General features: G+C 48.2%; 2 protein-coding genes across 7 annotated transcripts in view; one reads left to right on the top strand and one right to left on the bottom strand.

The window, feature by feature from the left end:
* The window catches only part of Sec31b (SEC31 homolog B, COPII component), a 30,398-nt gene extending 25,791 nt beyond the window's left edge, over window positions 1-4,607 (top strand). For 3 of the 6 annotated variants that reach the window (XM_075974169.1, XM_075974174.1, XM_075974172.1), the window contains 4 exons: window positions 149-274; window positions 524-640; window positions 1,235-1,306; window positions 1,505-2,723. In XM_075974169.1, coding sequence (XP_075830284.1) covers window positions 149-274; window positions 524-640; window positions 1,235-1,306; window positions 1,505-1,684 — 495 coding nt within the window. In that variant the 3' untranslated portion in view covers window positions 1,685-2,723. Of the gene's footprint in view, window positions 1-148; window positions 275-508; window positions 641-1,234; window positions 1,307-1,504; window positions 2,724-3,898 lie in introns of those variants that run through there. The other 3 variants (XM_075974171.1, XM_075974170.1, XM_075974173.1) reach the window with 3 other exon arrangements.
* Window positions 4,608-4,799: 192 nt separating this feature from the next.
* On the bottom strand, window positions 4,800-8,184 carry Wnt8b (Wnt family member 8B). Its single transcript, XM_075974176.1, has 3 exons — window positions 7,985-8,184; window positions 7,137-7,279; window positions 4,800-6,976 (listed from the first exon to the last, which is right to left on the bottom strand). Exons 1-3 carry the CDS (start codon window positions 8,061-8,063, stop codon window positions 6,431-6,433), a joined length of 768 nt encoding a protein of 255 aa, XP_075830291.1. The 5' UTR covers window positions 8,064-8,184; the 3' UTR covers window positions 4,800-6,430.
* Between the last annotated feature and the right edge of the window lie 11,432 nt (window positions 8,185-19,616).

The raw sequence follows: 19,616 nt of genomic DNA, 5'->3' as shown, positions 1-19,616 counted from the left end.
TCCGAGTTTGTCCTCTCAGCAGCTCCCTCTTCTCCTCCCACACACATCTTTCTGTTTCCCAGTTCCCTACTCAACATGCTGTCTCTTGTTCAAAATCAGAGCTGTAGTATCTCCTGGTTCCCTCATATGCTTCTCTTTATCTCGCTAGTTGCCTGAGACAGTTGTGCCTCCAGCACCAATTACAGCTCCAGTCAGGAGCCTTGGCCCTCAGCCACGACAGGCCTCTAGTGTAAGCTGGTCTCCTCCAGGAGCCCCTAGAGAAGGCAGCCTGCAGGTGAGTCCCCTCCGCTGAAATGCTTTCCAGTACTACTTGGGCAAGAAAAGTGAGATCCTAGAAACTGGATTCCTTGTTCAAGGTAGAAGTAACCTTTGAGCCTGAGGATGTCCTTCCTGCAGAGAAGGCGAGAGGTGGCTCTCAGCTCTGCCTTGAAGGGAAGCATAGCCTTCAGTCACAGGGGACTACCTTAGGGAGGACAGAGGACAACTTGCCTCCAGTTTTTCCCCACAGTTTCCTCATTAACAGCCTCAGCAGCTGCCTCCTGGGAAGACAGAAAGGAAGGAGATGCCCCCAGAACACCAGTGCTTGAAGGACAGTTTTGAGGCGCTTCTTCAGCGTTGTTCCCTGTCTGCCACGGACCTGGTGAGTCTGACCTTCCTACAGCACCTCCTAGCATGCTCAGTAGGCTCCCAGTGCCGCAGAGGGAGGTCAGTTTCCTTACTGTCCCCACACACGGATTGTATCTTGTACTTCTTTGATGTCCAAATGAAGTAGGGGAGTCTGCCCTAAGTCCCATTTCTCAATAGCAGGGCCAAAGAGCATGGGGATTTACAATAGCATGGCGTATTAGCAAATGGGTGGAGTGGGCAGAGAAGACTGCCATTCACTCACTAGCTGTGTCAGCTGAGCAAGTCTCTTGCCATCTTTGGGCCTCTGCTTCGTCTGTGAAATAAAGGAAATGGCACTGTGCGGCAGGCCGGCTAGCTGTTGTATCTCGTGGGTATTTACAGTGCAGTACAGTAAGCGCCTCAGGGGAGGGTCAGAGATGAGTGTTTATAGTGCAGTACAGTATGCGCCTCAGGGGAGGGTCAGAGTGTTTATAGTGCGAGCCTTAGAGGAGGGTCAGAGATGAGTGTTTATAGTGCGATACAGTATGCGCCTCAGGGGAGGGTCAGAGACGAGTGTTTATAATACAAGCCTTAGGGGAGGGTCAGAGTTCATTTTTTCTCCCTGCAGAAAACAAAAAGGAAGTTGGAGGAGGCAGCCCAACGTCTAGAAAGTCTATATGAAAAGCTCTGTGAGGGGACAGTAAGTACCTGACTGACTGCCTCTGCCTGGGGCCTCTCCACTGCCACCCACAGCCAGAGGAGGTCCAGTGCCCCTTCCATGAGGCTCAGAGCCATCTTCCTGAACGTGGGTCTGGGACTTGAGTCCTCTGATACTTTCCAACTGTCAGGGTTGGGGCTGGGCTGGACTCATCTAATCTAAGGGTCAATCCCTCCACAGCTCTCACCGCATGTCCTGGCTGGGCTCCATGAAGTTGCCCGTTGTGTGAATGCAGGCCACTTTGAACAGGGCCTGGCAATGCATGCGCAGGTGGCGGGCTGCAGCAGCTTCAGCGAGGTATCCAGCTTCATGCCAGTCCTGAAGGCTGTCCTCACCATCGCACACAAGCTGCAGGGCTGAGCCAGCAGCCTCCCTACCAGGAGGCCATTTCGGCTCTTCTTGAGCTCCTGGCGGCAAGGGAGAGTTTCTCAGCAGACTGTGTTTAGCTCCCAGTCCTCTTCCCTTGCTGCCAGGTACATGAGGCTGAGGGCTTGGCTCCAACCAGCTGAGTGCCTGTTTCTTACCCTTTGCCTGCCCACCTGGGGCTTTCTCTGGGCCTTTCAGCCTGGGAGGTAGAGTGGAGTCAGGTGTTACTTTGCTAATGGCAGTCCTGCAGGGCCTGCACCAGAGGGTCTCACATGGGCATGTTCTGTTCGGATGGCTTCAGAGGGGAACGTGTCATTAGTTCAGTCTGTCTCTGCCATGACTCATCTGATAGCTCTTTTGGTTCTTTCTCTAACTGTACTTCCCCCTGCCTCTGTCTTTATATTTTAAGGTTCACATTTATTGCAGCCTCAGGGATCTGGAGAAAACTGGTTAATGTTCACTTTTTCAACAAGTCATGGACATGAGGATTGGGTGTGGGTGTTGAGCAAAGTCGAGAGAAGAACTTCCCATGTCTTAGCATTCCTCAGAGCTGGCTGAGTTGGGTGGCAAGGGGAAGAGGTGCAGTGAGACTATTGAGGGAAAAGCCTGTGGAGCAGCGGTCTCACCTGTGGGTCACGACCCCTTTGGGAATTGAGTGACTCTTTCACAGGGATCCCTAAGAACATGGGAAAACACAGATATTTACATTACAACTTATAACAATAGCAAAAGTAGTTATGAAGTAGCAGCAAAATAATTTTATGGTGAAGGCATCACACTGAGGAGCTGCATTAATGGTGCTGCATTAGGAAGGTTGAGAACCATTGCTGTAGAGAATGACCCTTGACCCTAGTCTTGAGCCTGGCCCAAGGCCTTAAACTATCCAGTCTGATTTTTAAGCCCAGTTCTGAAATCACAGCCCGGCATCCCCTCCGCTGCCTTATGTCTCCGAACTGCTTTCTCTGGCCACGTCTTCATGCTGACCTCTTAAACAGTACAATAAACGGATCTGCTTTCCAAAGTCCTTTCCCAATCCTTGTCTCCTCCGGGTCCTCCTTTGCTGATGTTTCCCTTTCTAAAATGGAGAGGTCTTGCTTCCTGTACTAAGGAAGGCAGGGAGAGGTCTGGGGAGAGATAAGAACTAAAATGTGGAGGAAAAGAACTTTTAAAAATTTATGTGTATGAATGTTTAACTTGCATATATGTCTGTGTACTATGTTTAGTATTTGGTGCCTACAAAAACCAGAAGAGATCACCTAGTGGGTGCTGGGAATTGAACCCAAGTCCTGTGGAAGAGCAGCCATCTCTCCAGCCCAAGAAAATAATTTTTTTATCTTGTAGTCTCATGGACTAGTACTGCAAGCCTTTCCTGACAATGTCTGTAGGCACACTGCGCTCTCTCTCTCTCTCTCTCTCTCTCTCTCTCTCTCTCTCTCTGTGTGTGTGTGTGTGTGTGTGTGTGTCTGTGTCTGTCTGTCTGTCTGTCTGTCTATCGGTCTGTTCTTCTGACTGTCTGTCTCCATCTGTGCCTGACAGTTAGCTGCAGGGTTTCCCCCACACCACTTCAGGGCTGAGCTCAGCTGCACAAAGGGCCTGGGTGTGAAGCCAGGGGGTAGCAGCCTTAATCCTGTTGTCGATCCCATCATGTCTGCAGGCTAGATGTGTGTGTTTGGGAGGGAGGGATTGTTAGGCAGTATTTGTTTGTAAAGCCACTTGCTCTTCAGATAATACTTGTGCTAACTTCTATTGATGAAGCAGTGTGAGCCCCAGCAAAGTCCTTTCCCAAAGTGTCTTTGAAGCCAAGAGCCCATTGAAGGGAAGAAAGGCCGGGAGAGGGGATTAGTTTGTTCAGCAGCTGTGAATTTCAGTGGGAGGTTGATGAACTCTGAAGTCTTTGTTTAAATTAAAGGGGTGGGGGCTGCTGCTGGAGCAAGAGCCCCACTTGGGGCCCTGAACTAACACAAGGAGAAGTCTGAGCTGCAGGGAGCTGTGTACTGACTGCGGAGACTTTTCCCAAACACTTTCGGAAAAGGTGTTGTGAGGAGAGAAGGGGGCGGAGTGGCGGATTAACATGTGAAATGAAGTTTTCATTGACTCCAGCGGGGGTAGAAGGCTGTTTTAATGGCATTTTGTTCCCCTATTTTCTCTTCTTGAGCTCTTTAGAGATATTGTTTTGCTAAGACAGGCTTTCTTCCCTCTTCTTTCCAGTCTGAGGATTGCCTCTATGGGAGCCAACATAAATATTTCTCCTCCAGGAATGTGGGTTAATTAAAAGGAAACGAATGACTGGAAGCATCCAATCCAGACCGACAATAGGCGAGTGCCCCGGCCTGCCCTCCCCTCCCACCACCACCCGCGCTACCAGCTTGCCAAGGACGACCCTTTCTCTCTTTGCACTGACCTGCTCCTAAGGCCAAGTGAGGCTGGGATTCTTTTAAAGAAAAGAAAGCCCGCTTATGTGTAGGTTCACAGGCCAGGGGCAGGAAAGAGACAGTGTTTTGCTCACCCCACCCGGTGTTCTCTCAAGGCCTCCTCTACTCCTGTCCTCAGATCGAGACAGATGGGCTCCTTGAGAGCACAGAGGAGGGAAGGGCCTGGGTACTGTGCCACCCCACACTAACTTACAAGCCTGCTGGGCTTCTCATCATCAGTTCAAATGTGTAGAGGAAAATTGACTAGCTGACTTCAGAGCTGCCTAGCCTTCCCAGTAGCAGTCTAGAGTTGTCTGCAGAGCCACAGAGATTTAGTGAAGCCAAGAAGCCTTGAACTGAGGGATGCTGACGGTGTTTTTAGCTGTCCCCACTCGAGTGTCCTCTGCATGAAGAGTGCATGAAGATGGAGTGTATGGGGAGCAGTATTTCTTTATAGAACTGAATGACCTGGATGTCAGTCATACCCGTTTGCAAATACAAAGCAACCAATGAAAGAAATGAGTGTTTAGAGTTTAGAGTCTGACTTTTAAGTTTTGAACTTTGAAGCACAGTGCTTCTACTTCATGCTGAGCGCTCTGGGAAATGCAGGTTCACTTTCCAACACCGAGTCTTTATAGTTTTCAGTCACATTGCCAGCCTTTTTCTGTATGAGTAACCGTTGGGTGAGACAGTGATTTGGGAAAAGAAAGGATAACTTGGGAGACTAAGAAGGCACAGATAAAAACTGAGGGAGAAAAAAGGGGCCTTTTACTGATAGAGCTGCAAGAGAAGTGGATCCCCTGTTAAAGAAGAGAAAAACGCCCCCAATTAAGTGTTGATAGGACCAGAAGTTGCATAGCGGTCTGACTTGGTCAGTGCCAGAGGCAGTCTCTACTCTTCAGGGCAGCCCCGGGGCTTTGGCACTGCGAGCTCTGTGCTTCCTTTTGGAGAAGGGGATGAAGTAAAGAATGTGGCTGGCTCTGCTCCAGAAATGTTGTGGCTGCCCACACCCAGGACTAGCCGAGGGTGAGAGCAGCTATGGGGAAGGTCTGGGCTGAACTGGCTCTCCTGTTGCCAAGTCCCTATCTCATAAACAAGCCCCTGCTAGACTGCCCTTCTCCGAGAAAAGAACCTCAGATCCAGAAGCAGCAAGCTCATGGCTTCCAAGTGAATGCATTAGTGGAAGGTTTACGTGGGTGATTTACTAATCCCTGGCAGATTAACCTCAGTCAAATCAAGCTAACTACTTAGGCCATCAGGGGAGGCTCCAGGGAGATGGTATCCTGCCAAAGTGGGAGGGAGGAGAGAGAGCTTAGAAGTTAAGTTTCAACTTTGCCTTCCCCTCACCATCCCAGAGAGTTCAGGATTTGGGGGGAGGGGCACATATCAGAGACTGAAATAAATTAAAAGGTCAAGGGTTCTGAACATCCTATTAGCAACAATTTCATAGCAGGGGGATTACTTATCCAGGAAAGCATCCAAGGTTCTGAATTCTGCCCGTTTGAGAACCAGGTGATGGGGCGGGGCTCCTCCTCCCTAGGCCCTGCCTTTCCAGGTACAGACCCAAAGGGTGTCTTGACTCAGTGTCTCAGCTCCTTTGGAGGAGGAGACAAGCACAGATGACTGCTGTGGCCAGGACAGTTTCGCCAACCTGCCCACTGCCGACCTCTACCACCCAGACCTTCTGGGTGTGCCTGGAGCTTCTTTGGTGTTTAGGAAGGTCACTGCTCAGCTGATGAAGTCCATCAGTGATGGGGGCTCTGGGGTTCCCTCGTCCTCATATTCAAATGCTTTCTTGTTCCCAGCTTTTTTGTTTGTTTTGGTTTTTTTTTTCCAGGCAAGTAGGGAAATGGGAAGACAAAGTGTTAGATTCCTGAGGCATCAACCTCAGGGGATCTACGTCTAGACTGTAGGCCCTAGAGGCTCTGGCTCCTGGGAGGGAGGTGCAGCTGAGGTGGGCAGAAGGGCCATTGTCTTTACCTGGACTCTTCGTGTCTGAGAGGGTTCTTTCCTTGTCCCGGCCCGGTAAACTAGGTCCAGCATTAAGACAGCTCGGGTCCGGGGTAGGGTAGGGTAGGGTAGGGTGAGGTGAGGAGAATCGCCTGTTTTCGTCCTTTTCTCAGGAACTGTGCAGAATTTTAGAACAATTTGAGACCTAAGAGTGAACTACGAAGACCATACAGAGGAGTCCGAGAAACAGTTTAGAAGTGGCACTCGGTGGACACCGCGGCCTCTGCCTGTCAGGATCGCTGGGCTAGGGAGTGCGAGGTCCCCAATCTGGGTCCCTCTATTTCCGGGGACGAACAGGGAAAGAGGCTGGAGGAGACCCTTAGGGTTTCTTCCCAGGTTTGTGCGCAGCGCCTCTCGGCGGCCTCTCGGCACGGCTGCAGAAGTACTTGGTGACCCGCCGGCGGCACTGCTCGCAGCGGACCGCGCAGCACCAGTGAAACTTGCAGTTGCAGCTGGACACCGTCTCGGTGCGGCGCTCCTCCACCGCCAGCCCGCAGTCTCCGCAAAGCCGGCGACAGCTGCGCCGCTCCCAGCGGCCCAGGGCACGCCCGCGCCGCAGACACTCTCGGCCCTCGGTGCCTTGCAGCCCCAGGGTCTTGTTCTCCAGGCAGTAGTCCGGGGAGTCCTCTAGGTGCACCAGCTCGCGCGTGGAGATGGAGCGGAAGGTGTCGGCGATGGCGCCACGGCCCGCCGCGCTGTTGCCCGCACCCTGGAGCAGGTCCACCTTGAGCGCCGCGTGATACTTCTCCTTCAGGTGCGCGCCTACCTCCCGGAACTCCGGCAGCTGCAACCAGCAGGTCTGCGTGGTGCAACTGCCAGACACGCCGTGGCACTTGCACGTGCGTTTCATGGTGCCCTTGACCGCCTGGGGAAAGAGCTGCGCGTGAGCCGTCCCAGCCCGGAGGAATTGCAAAGCGCCTAGCTAGGGAGTAGCCAGCTGGTTGGGTAGAGTCTGTTAAAGAACCGAGGTGTTGGAGCTGGCAAAGGATGGAGCCAGCTGTCTAGTAAAGGGCTGCCGGACTTACCTTGCGGCCAGCCTCATTGTTGTGCAGATTCATGGCTGCCCGGGCATCCTGTCCTGTCTCCAGGGCATCCACAAACTGCTTGGAAATTGCCTCTCCGAAGCCCACGTTGTCACTGCAGCCTCCCCAGAGCCAACCTTGCCCTCCTGAAAAGGCAGGGGCAGGAAAAGCCATTAAGTCTACAACTTCCGGGGCTCCTGTTTCTAATGGGGTGGGGTGGTGGGATCTGTGGAGGAGACTCTGGAATAGGAAAGGGTTAAGGTTAGTTGAGTGTCCTGTTTCTGGATTAGTTTCCATCTTGATTCGTTTTTGCCACCTTTTCTGTCCTCTTTCAACCTGAGCCAATCCCCTCTCAGGCCTCCTTGACAGAACTAGTTGGCACATGGATTCTGCCTGCATGCTTCTCCGCAGGAGAGGGCACGTGTCTGGTGGGTAGGCGGTTGGAGTCTGGGAAGGGACAAGAGTCCAACCTTTGAGAGAGGAAGAGGAACCAAACAGAGGTAATAATAGGGAGCCGGAAATGGAGTGAAAGGGCACAGAGGATGGGGAAGGCCATGGAAAGTCGTGGGATGAGGGATGAGCACAGGATAAGGCAACAGGAAAGGAAGTCCCCCTGTGAGTCTACCTACGTGCTTAAATTAAGGAAAATTTGGGGGGAGAGCTGGCCTTAAACTGCTCAGGCAGAGTTGCCACTGCAGTGTGTGGGGGCTGAAACTGGCTCGCCCTGCTCTGGCAGAATTTCCCCCATGTTTAGAATACAGTTGTATTCCTCCAAGTCCCCACCATGCTTTTCGCTGTGTAAGTGAACTTCCCCTCCTGCCTGCGCTCCCCATTCCCACGTTTCTACTCACCCAGTTGTCCATTTCGGGAGTCATCACAGCCACAGTTGTCAAAATCTCCAAGGCTGCAGTTTCTCGTCAGGGTGTACATGACTCCAGCAGAGCTGATGGCGTGTACAAACGCTGTCTCCCGGTTAGCTGGGGAGAAGGAGAGGTTGCAGCCCCAAGAAACGCTAATGTGCTACTTTCTCTTAATGCCTCCATCACAGGCACCCTCCCCAGCTCTGTGGATTTCTCCTGAATCCTGTAGCCTGCCCCCTTTCAGGATCCATCCCCTCCCTGCACTCATTCCTAGCCTCCCTCCCTCCCACTTTCCAAGTCACACATTTTGTGAGTGGTTGGCTAGCTCATCAAGGATTTAGGTCGGAAAGAACCCGAGGAAGAAGAGTTGACTCTGAAGGCAAAGAATCCAGCCCATTTCCTCCTGGAAAGTCCAGAAAGCATGTGTCAGTCTTGAAAAGCTCCTCCAATGGGCCGCCTTCTCAGTACTACTTATCACTTCTATGGTAATCTGGTCTCCACATTTCTCCTGGCTCAACACCTCTAAGCCTGCTGAAAGGACAGACTAAGCAGTGTGAGGGTTTATGACCCTACCCTACATCTTGGTATTGCTTAGAGTGTGAGGAAACCTTTGGCCAGCAGGGCAGCCTAGGGCAGTACAGGACGGGAGATGAAGCAAAGGGTATTAGACAGTGAGGGATAAAGAGAGAGAGAGAGAGAGAGAGAGAGAGAGAGAGAGAGAGAGGAAGGAAGGGAAAGAAAGGAGGAGAGTAGGAAACAAATGGGGCAGAGAAGGAAAAGAAAAGATGGCAGAAGAGTATGATGTACTGAGCCAAGAGACTGGGTAAAAATTAAGGATGTAGAAGAGGAGGGGCCCAAGCCATGACCAGGGGTTCCTGGAGCAGAGGCCAAGGCTTTCCTTACCACTGCGGAGTCCGCCGTGGCTGGACAGCTGCAGAGCTCTCTCAGGGCAGTTCCAGCGGTCCCAAGCAAACTGGTATTTACATTCTTCAATACCACTCTGGGCGCCAGCTGCCACGCTGCTGGAGTAGACGAGGTAAGCCTACAGGAATATGGGCTGGAACTTTAGCTTCAACTCAGGAGACCCTTGTCCCGAGCAACTCTCTGACACTCTTCCACTCCCAGTTTCCTAAAGCGTGGGCTGAGAAAGCAGGCTATAGGTGCTATCTCATTTCATAGCGCCCATGTCCTTGTGGGTAGGGACCATTGCAAAGTCAAGATGTCAAGGCTCGGAGAGAAGGGCTTTGCCCAGAGCCTCGCAGTTGGCAGAAGGCCGAAGGAGGGGTTGAATCTGATGTCTATCAAGCCCTGCTTCCCACCAGTCTTTGCTCACCATACTAAACCATCTCTCTCAGATGAGCCCCAGTCACACAGGTCTTGAAATCTCGGGTCTCTTTACCCCACTACTAGGTAAGGATTGGTATTTCGGGAATACTTCCATGTAGTGCAGTTTCCGAACATTAGGGGGTCACTGCACCTGTCAAAGCCGGTGCCTTTTCTGGTTCTGGAGATTTCCAGCCATCCATTCAGTAACAATCCACTCAAGTTCTCATCTGAACTCTGAAGTTTGCTGAGGCTGCAGGTAAGTAAGTCCCTGTCTGTGCTGTGCGCTACAACATGGTGGAAGTTGTAGGTGTTAATGAAACCATCTGTGTTATCCTCAGCCAACAAGTTTTTAAAACTAGAGACACCTGAGTTCATCAAAGACTTCTTACCTTTGGGCCGGTCATCAGAAAATTGTTCACTGACCTAGAAGAAGGAGAAAGCAGAGCACAGTGGAGAGATATGCCAGTTTGTTTCTGCTTCCCAGAGTCACAGAGATCATTACCACACTATCACTGAGAGAAGGGAAGGGCAGCTAGCTTTCATAGGACATGTTTATGAGCAGGTTAATAAAGATAGCCTCAGGACCAGCAAGGTGGCTCAGCAGGTAAACGTGCCTGCTGCCAAGATCAAACCTGAGTTTGATCCCGGGAACCCACATGGAAGGAGAGAGCCAACCCCTACAAGGGGGGTTTCTGACCCCCACTCATGCGTTGTAGCATGCATGCTGACTCACATGCACATCCAAAATAAATTTTAAAATAATTTTAAAAATTAAAAAGATAACCCATTTAGTTAAAAAATATAAATTGAGGGGCTGGAGAGATGGCTCAGTGGTTAAGAGCATTGCCCGCTCTTCCTAAGGTTCTGAGTTCAACTCCCAGCAACCACATGGTGGCTCACAACCATCTGTAATGAGGTCTGGTGCCCTCTTCTGGCCTGCAGACATACACACAGACAGAATATTGTATACATAATAAATAAATAAATATTAAAAAATATATAAATTGAGAGTATATATTTCTTTAGATTAAGGAAGGTTTATTTTTAAGTATATGAGTGCTTGCCTGTGTGTGCAGATTACATCACATGCCTGAGGAGCCCAGAAGAGGCTGTCAGAGCCCCTAGATCTGAGTCACAGGTGGTTGGGAGCTGCCATGTGGCTGCTGGGGATTGAACACTGTCCTCTGGGAGAACAGTCAGTGCTCTTAACCATGTGGCTGCTGGGGATTGAACACTGTCCTTTGGAAGAACAGTCAGTGCTCTTAACCACTTCCCCATCTCTGCAGCCCCATTTGTTTAGATTTTTAAAGTCAGCTATAATTTCCAATACCATAAACAATTTAAAATTACAGCTTCCAATACCATAAAAACTGAAGATAATGTTTGATTATTGTTTTGCCACAGTCTGGGGACAGAGCTAGCATTAAGTCACAACTCAGTATTTCTCATGTAGCTCTTTTAAATCATTTCTGTCCCATACATTTTTTATCTCGATTTTGTGTGTGTGGATCTAAGGAAAAACAGCTTACTACATGTTCAGGCTCACTCAGCTACTAAGTGCGGATGACGGAGCTCATCAGGTTTATCTGACTTCACTGGACTGTAGAAGGACACCTGCCTAGTTAAGAAGAGTAAACAGTGGAAAAACTCCAGGGTCTCAATAATTTAATCCAAAAATCAAGCTGAATCTGAGAAGTAGCTTGGTATCTAGTTGAAAACTAAGTGGCTTCGCTCGTAGGACTTTATCTCAGAGAAATGAAAACTGTTTAGCCTAGGAATTCATATGCGTCTGAACTTCTGAGTGTGAAAGTTAAAGCTGTAGCCTTTGCTAGACTTGATGGTGCTTGCTTATAACCCTAGCAGCTGGGGGCACTGGCAGCAGGAGAATCAGGAGTTCAAGGCCAGCCCCATCTGCACAGCTAATTCCAAACCAGTTTGGACTACTTGAGACTCTTCTCAAACTAACAAAACAAGCAAACGATAGCCTTGCTTATCATACACAAGTCCACTGAATCCAAACCTTAACACTGCAACAATAAAAATCCTTATAATAACAAAAATCACCATGTATTAAAAAAAAACCAGTAACATCCACACTGTGGAATACTACTCAGCAATAAAGAAAAGGAACTGTTAATACCCTCAATTATTTGAATGAATCTCAAGGAAATTAAAGTCAATCCCAGGCAAGGGTGATAGCTTAGCCATCTGTGTGATTACAGAGACAGGATCCCAGAGCAAGCTGGCTAGCTGGCTAGCTGAATCAGTGAACTCTGGGTTCAATGAGAGACCCTGCCTTCCTCACTGTATGAAATGGAGAGGGATTCAGGAGACATCCAATGTCAACCTCTGGCCTTTATATGCATACGCACATGGAGCACCACACAAATAAACACACCCCCAAACAAATCAATATCAAAAGAATATGTATTTCTGGGTCTGGTCCTGTAATTGTTACCACTTGGGAGGCTGAGGCAGGAGGATCACAGGTTAAAGGTGTTCATGAGCTACAGAGAAAGTTCAAGCCCAGAATGGTCAATTTATGAGACTTTTTCTCAAAGTGAAAAAGAGAAACTTGCAGTTATAACTTAAACACTCACCAAACATGCAATTCTCCATTACCACAAAAGGGAGATGTCTACATAACAATGCTGGAGCAATGCGATTATAGAGCTAAAAGCAGAGTAGTGTCTGTAGTTAGTAACAGGCTGGTGATTTGCCAGGAGTTTGGAATGAAAAGATGGATGCTGCTATTAAGAGTCATGGGCCTTAGTGATGGTAAGGGTCTTAACTAGGGTCATGGTTACACAGAGGTACAGCACGGCAAATTTACATCAGAATTTCTCTCACTCACACACACACACCTACACACACAAATATATTAGCATAGGGATGCAATAAAATGGTGTCTGGATAAATTCTAGGGTTACTGGATAATAATTGTAAGATAGAAACATCAAGGAAGGCTGTGGAGAGGGTACAGAAACTTTCTGAACGTTTCTTTTCAACTTTTGCAAATCTATAGTTATATAAAAATGTAAAGTTAAACACATATATGATCTGAAGTCTTGGACATTTGGGGAATGACTTCAAAATAGACATTTTATATCAATCAAAATGCATTATCTGTTAGCTTTCCATCATAGGCAAGTAACATGGGAATCCTTGGGCTGTACCCCAAAGACTCATATCCCCTTGCAATTCTGAAGCCTGGAAAAGTGGTTAGCATCAGAAAGGGAATTAGAAACAAAATGGATAAAGTCATTCTCTCTTATTGGTGACCAATGCGCTTGGTGGACTCTCCACATGAAACACAACATCCACAATGTGGGGAGTTTTGGAGAAGCGATATTAGCAGGTTGGAAGGCTTCCGTAGGAAAGAGATTTTTGAAAGAGGAACAAAAACATAGAAAAGCACAGAAGTCCACAGAATCAGCAAAAGGAAGGCCTGCCTATGAGGGCCTGGCAGACAGTTAAATCAACTAAGACAAAGCTGTGCTCTCCCGGGATCTGTACCAAAGAGTTCACACAGAAATTTGAGATTCGAGATGATTTCACTGAATTCGTGATTGTCAAAGCCGTTCTAGGTTCAGAGCTAAATTTCTGGTCCTTAAAAGACTGGTGCCAAAGTATCAGGAAAGTTGAGGCACTCACCCTGACTCAAAAGAGCAGTCTTTATATTTGGAATAGCTTGTAAGCTAGACATTACCAGACCAGACAGAATAGTTACCGTTTTACAGGACAGACATTATTGGGAACAAAGACAGAATGAAACAAAACATGGATGACAAAGGATGAAGCTTTACCAAGGCTAAGCCTGGGTCAAGAGTCTCTCCATGAAAGAATCTAAATAGGAAAGCAGGCTAGTAAGGGACGGAGTACCTGGAGGGTTTCCCCCTCCTATAGCCTATAGTAAGAAGACATGTGTAACATGCTTTTCAGCTGAGCCAATTAAAGTGACAAGTTTAGCGTACACCTGTCATAGGACAAGACTCGGGCCTTATTTGGGCAATATTCCCATGCTTATGTTGTTATTTGTAAATATACTTGGTCCATGTGACTTCTTCACTTGGATGCAAAACATCAAGAAAAGACTCTGTGTCCTCGTGGTGAGCACCAGAGAAGGACAATGCTAGTTTTGGTTAACAAGACAGTGGTATGATGTCCTTTGAGCCAATAAAAATAAAGATCGTGGAAGGCATAGTGGATGGGTGCTGTGGTAAGATGGAGAGGATGAAGAGGGAAGTCATTTAAGTGTGGTTAGGGGCTCGACGCCATCTGGAGACAGTCACATGATTGGAGGGAAGACACTGCTAACAAACATGGACGATACAATGTCTGTTTAGTAGATAGCAGCTTCTCTATGGTGGTCATGATGTGTACTCTCAGATGGAGATGCCCATTCCCCATGAGGATGGACAGTTGCTGCTGCCACTGCCCACACTGAGTACCGTTCAAAAGGGTCTTTGTCTTCCTGGACCTCCCTAACTATTCTCAGACCTTTTTGTTCAATCTCCAGACTTGTACATTCAACGATATTCTTGATTTGGTAGACATTCAAATTCACTTGCCTCAGAATGAACTCTTGCCCAGTCGTCACCTCAACCTGCTCCATCTGTGGTCACTCCACCACAAAACCAGAAAGTCCCTCCTTGCTCAGATAAAAGTCCCTGCAAGTCATCTTTGACTCTTCTTATTCTGTATTTAATATGTCCTCAAATCTTGTTGACTGCAGCTCATGATGTAGCCAGTTTTCAACATCTGGCCTAACTCCACTCTGCTTCAAATCGTCACCACCTTTGGTCTGGGTGATTGGGAAAACCTGTTAATTCGTTGGCTATGGGGTTGTACACCAGTAATCCCAGCACTGGGAGGGTGTATCTGGAGGATTTTGAGTTCAAGTCTATATGAAAAGTTCCTTAAGCTCAACCATGACAAACAACTCAGTTTACAAACAGGCACGTGACTTGCATATAGACCTTTTCCCGAAGAAGGTGCTCCCTTGAACCCGTGGGGGGGGGGGGAGAGAGAGAGAGAGGGAAAGAAGGAATACTGATGAAAACTCAAAGCAGCCAGTTCCCCAGTGTAGCCTGGCTGTCTTGTCCTGGAACTCACTCTGAAGACCAGGCTGGCCTGAGAGATTCACCCGCCTCTGCCTCCCAAGTGCTGGGACAAAAGGCACGTGCCACCACTGCCCTGTGAGTACATGCACTTTTGAAAACTGTTTAGGCTAAATATAACACAGCAGTTCTACTCCTAGGCAGACATATATTCAACAAATCATATATACTGTGCTCATAGAAATATTATATAGAGAGAGACATATATTTATAGCAGACTAGCCGAAGCTAACACTGACCACATGTTTAGCATCTGATGAATGGGTGCAAGCGATCTGGTATATCCATAGTAGACTGTTATCTGACCATGAAAATAAATGAAGTACTGGTACATGCTCCAACACAGATGAACATTACTCTAAGTGGAAGAACCCAGACACAAAAGATCAAGAGCTATATGAACTCTTGCTCTTGATTTTATGAGAAACTTCTAGAAAAGACCATTATATAGCTACTGAAAATAGCTTGGCAGTTATCAAGGACACAGGGGAGAACACTGGGGCATAACTGTGAATGGAAAAGGAATTTCTTTCAGGGTTGGTGAAAACATTCAGAAATGGATTATGCTGAGGGCTGCACAGGCATGTGGAGTTACTAAGGTGCATTTTATGTGTGGAGTCTATGCCAATCAAGCCATCATTTATAAGCCTTTCTTATTATTGATAAATATCTAGTTCAAATATTTACTTCTTATAAAATTTTTACGTGCTTATTTTTATCCGCGTGCCTTTGTGTTTGCCTGCGTGACTTTGTGTGCATGACAGGCATGTAGGAGCACATGGAAGCCGGAAGAGGATACTGAATCCCCTGGAACTAGAGTTAACAGACAGGTGTGAACTGCCATGTGGGTGCTGGCAATTGAACCCGAGTCCTCTCCAAGAGCAGTGAACATTCTGGAGCATCTCTCCAGTCTCCACAGCCAGTACTTCCTGAAGCCTCACTGCAGGTGTTTGGGGAAGTGGGGTGGATACTGAACCCAAGGCCTCACCTTAACTAGACAAGTTCCTAGTGCCAATAATCCAGAGCAGCTGCTCGGCCGCAAACTACACCCCAGCCCTTGCTTGCTTTTTCTTTTGTAAGATAGGGTCTCACTATAGTCCAGGCTGGCCTTGAACTCACAATCCTCCTGCCTCGGCCTCCAAAGGGCTGGGATAATAGGTGTGTACCTATTTGATACCACCAGTAGGTGTCAAAGTGACCTGCCAAGTCTCACTGTTTAGCCCAGACTGGCCTTGGTTTCCTTCTATTACCTTGTTTCTGATCAAAAGTATGGCTTGCCTGAGGTGTCTGTTGCCTTCTGCTCAGCTTCCCTTCTATCTTCCTCTGAACATAGAAAGTGTTCTGTGTAAGTGCATTGGATTAGCGAGTTAGGAAAAGGAAGGTAATGGAGGGCTCCTTAGAGCCAATGGGGAATTCGAGAAGGAAGGGGTTACAAAGAGATTATGGCTGGGCAGTGGTGGCACACACCTTTAATCCCAGCACTCGGGAGGCAGAGGCAGGCGGATCTCTGTGAGTTTGAGGCCAGCCTGGTCTACAAGAGCAAGCTCCAGGACAGGCTCCAAAGCTACAGAGAAACCCTGTCTCAAAAAAACAAAAAAAAAATTATGGGGAAATAAGAGACAGAGAGGAACCCACCCCACCCACAGATTGCAAACCCAGGGCTCCTTTTCCATTCTTTCTAAAACCTTTTCATACTCAGTCGGGAAGGCAATGCCCCCCAGGACCTACAAACAGAGAAGTGTGCGTGGCCCAGATCTTGGATCTTTGTACTGGGATGTTAATTGTGTTCAGGACTCTTCATAGGGAGCACTTACTCTCTTAACTAAAATGTTTGGTGAAGAAAAGATTTGGGGTATGCAAGGGAGAACTCTGGGGCAAGCAGAGCTCCCTCTTATTTGTTAATTGAGCACAGGGTCCTAGGACGAGGGTGACCAGGAGCACAGTGAATGCACGCAGTGTTAGTGTAGACATATCTGTATCACCCGTAGACGGCCATGAACAATCATCATTGTGTTTCGTAGTCATTAGGAACGGGATAAGCAATTTGCACAAATAACTATAGTTTTTCTTTTATATTGCCAAGTAAATATTTTGTTTCTCTTCCTTTTGTTACTCTTATACATGATATATAATCTATATACATATGTGTGTGTGATGTCACAGTCCCGGGGTGGTGGCACAATCCTTTAACCCCAGCACTTGGGAGGGGCAATGACAGGCAGATCTCTGTGAGTTTGAGGCCAGCCTGCTCTACAGAGTGAATCCTAGTCAATGGTCTATAATGAGACTTTGTTCCAGAAGAGTATGCTGTCACATAAAATGTAGTTCGTGTCACATTCTAACAGCGGGTACCAACAGATGTGTCAGGGCAGGGGTTCTTTGCTGTTACATTATCAATTTTCAGAAGGACCCAACACAGTGTTTATGCTGTGCGCAGCAAATCTATTTAAGTATTTTAATGCTTGAAGCTCATGCAATTGCCACAACAGTTATAGGATCTGTTCTCCACAGATACACAAACTGCACTGTGGGGTGTCAAGGCAGTATAACACACCAGGTCAGGGGTGGGTCTGGAACCTACACTATCTCATTCTAGCTCAGTGGTTCTCAGCTTTCCTACTGCTGTGGCCCTTTAATACAGTTCCTCATGCTGTGGGGACCCCCAACCATGAAAGTATCTTGTTGCTACTTCCTAACTGTAATGTTGCTTCTATTATGAATTGTAATGTCAATATCTGGTATGCCACCCCTGTGAAAGGATCACTCGGCCCCCGAAAGGGTCATGACCCATAGGTTGAGAACCACTGGTCTAGACCATGCACGGCTGAAAATGGGACTCCTATCTCCTCTGCTCCAGTCCCTCTGCTGATCCAGGACTTAATTTCTGAAGTCATAATGGATAGTTTGGAAGTGTTGGTGACGTTCTACTGTGTGATGGGTGCCTGTACTCGGTAAGGAAGTCCAGATGGTGATCACATGGTCTTGGCTACATTTTTTTCTTTTTGCAATGCTCCAGTACTCCCTTCTAGAAGCTTCCATGCCCATAGGAGCAAGGGTTCTGGGAACTACCAAATCCCCCCATAACTGATGCCGCTCACACTGACTCTTGTGTAGATGGTGTAGAAATGAACAAGGGGTTTACGGGAGGAGACAGGGATATTATGGAAACTCCACACTTCTTGCTCAGTTTTTCTCTACAAACAAAAAACTGCTTTTTTAAAAATGTATATTGAGCCAGGTGGTGCATGCCTTTAATCCCAGCACTAGGGAGGCAGAGGCAGAGGCAGGCAGATCTCTGTGAGTTCAAGGCCAGCCTGGTGATCTACAGAACAAGTTCCAGGACAGCCAAGGCTATATAGAGAAACCCTGGCTCAAAACAACAACAACAACAAGAAATGTGTATTGATTTTTTTTTTAAAGCAGGGACAAATGTCTTTTATCCCCTTGGAATTTAATCTTCCTGTGTGGATTTCTACATTGTCATTTCTGCAGAAGGGAGTGGTAAGGTTTGCTCAGTTCTTTTGAGTTTTGTTTAGTGCCTCCCCTCAGTGACTCTCCAAGCCCTTCAATGGCTGAGTAGCTGGGAAGAAAATCACTTAAGCCCTTCATGCCGTTTCCTTCGTCTCCCCATTAGACCAAAGGTGTTCATAGCAAGCCTCAGTCCCTGGTTTTGATCTGTGCCTGCAGCCCCAGATGTGCCCAGATGTGCCAAATCTAAGTAGTACCCACCTCAGAGCCCTTGCCAAGGGTGGTCCATTCAAAGAGTGCCATTCTTGCAAAGAAAAGGGATTCAGAAGCTGTTATAAAGGGAGTCTCTGGTTTCTGGCGCTGCACTTGCTGGGTCTGCCTTTGGGGACTACAGAGGTCTGCTCAGCCTTGGCACAGAGTCTATTTTCAGCTCTTCCTACCCTATGTTGGCACTGGAGAACCACTCCAAGACTTGCTGATTACAGAAGAGTCTGAGGCTTGGGGGTCAGCAGTTTCCACAGACTTCAAAGTGAACCCATGGATAGACAGACACCAGGGTCTCCCAGATTAACATAATTCCTCAGTAGATTCCAGCTCTGTCAATGTCCCAGGTGTCTGAGGTGGCTTTGGTGACAGCATCTTTCCCAGATAGCCATAAGGTCTCACTGCACCCCACAGCAGGAGGGCATAAGCAAGCAATTGCTCTTCATCAAACTCCCGCAGGCTGCCTGGGAGGCTGAGGTAGGACTGGATGTCTGCGCAGGTGCATGTCTATGCACGCACCTCTCGCTCTTGGCTTCTGTCTCTCCTTGCACTCCAGGTGGCTTCCTCACACTGTGACTGACTCATGGCCTCTTCCCCAAAGCACAACAAAATGTTTGCTGAGCTGGACTATGCCATGAGGGATTCCGAGCCTGTCAAAACCCATCCATCCCTCTTCTGATCCTCCGCTCACGGCCTTGGCTTGGGGACGTCTCTAATGTAGGCTACTCATGTATGCCCCTAGACCATCTCTCCGCTCCAGTTACCATTCCTGGGATGAACCTTCAACACACGATCTGCTCTTTTATCTTTTCTTAGACTCTTCTAATGCCACCCTGTTTTGTTTTTTCTTTGCAAGTTTATTTACAACAAGGATTAGGGAGAACAGTCACACCTCCGTCCTGTCCTCCACAGTTCTGAGTCGCTCTGCTGTCACAGGCTCCCAGCCAAGCTGCTTAGCCAGGCCCTGTCGTCTTGTCCTTGACCTCAGCCCCTGCAGCCACAGCTCCCCTAACACAGGCAGTGATGAAGAGGTTCTTTTCCATTAGCTTCCTGAGTATCTAAGTCCTCTCTGTGCTTGTCATGTTAATTATCCTTCCCATCATTTAAGCTGGATCTGGGATCCGGCTACATGCCCTGGCTGCACGGCTCCCTTGAGGCTGCGTGGGTGGTCTTCTCAGCAGAGTCGTGCTGTGTTTACCTCCCTTCCCATTGCTTCTCTACTCAGGACCTTCTCACGTGGAGAAACCCCAGAGACTAGACAGTAGCCAAGTCTAACCTTGCTTGATTCACAAGGCTTTTCTCTACAGCACGAGGCTTGTGAGCTGGTTTATCCACTGGACCCGAGTCCACAATCAGCCTAACCCCAGTGGAAAGTTTTCCTCAGGGAGGTGGAACAGGAGAGGAGGGACCTCGGAACAATTCAAATACAAATGACGCTGCTGCTC

This window comes from Microtus pennsylvanicus, chromosome 5, assembly GCF_037038515.1.
Source record: "Microtus pennsylvanicus isolate mMicPen1 chromosome 5, mMicPen1.hap1, whole genome shotgun sequence".
Taxonomy (NCBI): domain Eukaryota; kingdom Metazoa; phylum Chordata; class Mammalia; order Rodentia; family Cricetidae; genus Microtus; species Microtus pennsylvanicus.
Note: the sequence above shows the minus strand (reverse complement) of the source record. Positions and strands in the feature narration are given on the sequence as shown.

Bases quoted from the DNA above. Each gene is read 5' to 3' on its own strand.
- Wnt8b (XM_075974176.1), bottom strand. From the start codon at position 8,063: ATGTACACCCTGACGAGAAACTGCAGCCTTGGAGATTTTGACAACTGT. The intron at 7,280-7,984 runs GTGAGTAGAAAC...CTGCCTTTTCAG, and splicing joins CTCCCGAAATGGACAACTGG to GAGGGCAAGGTTGGCTCTGG. The intron at 6,977-7,136 runs GTAAGTCCGGCA...CTCTTTCCCCAG, and splicing joins ACAATGAGGCTGGCCGCAAG to GCGGTCAAGGGCACCATGAA.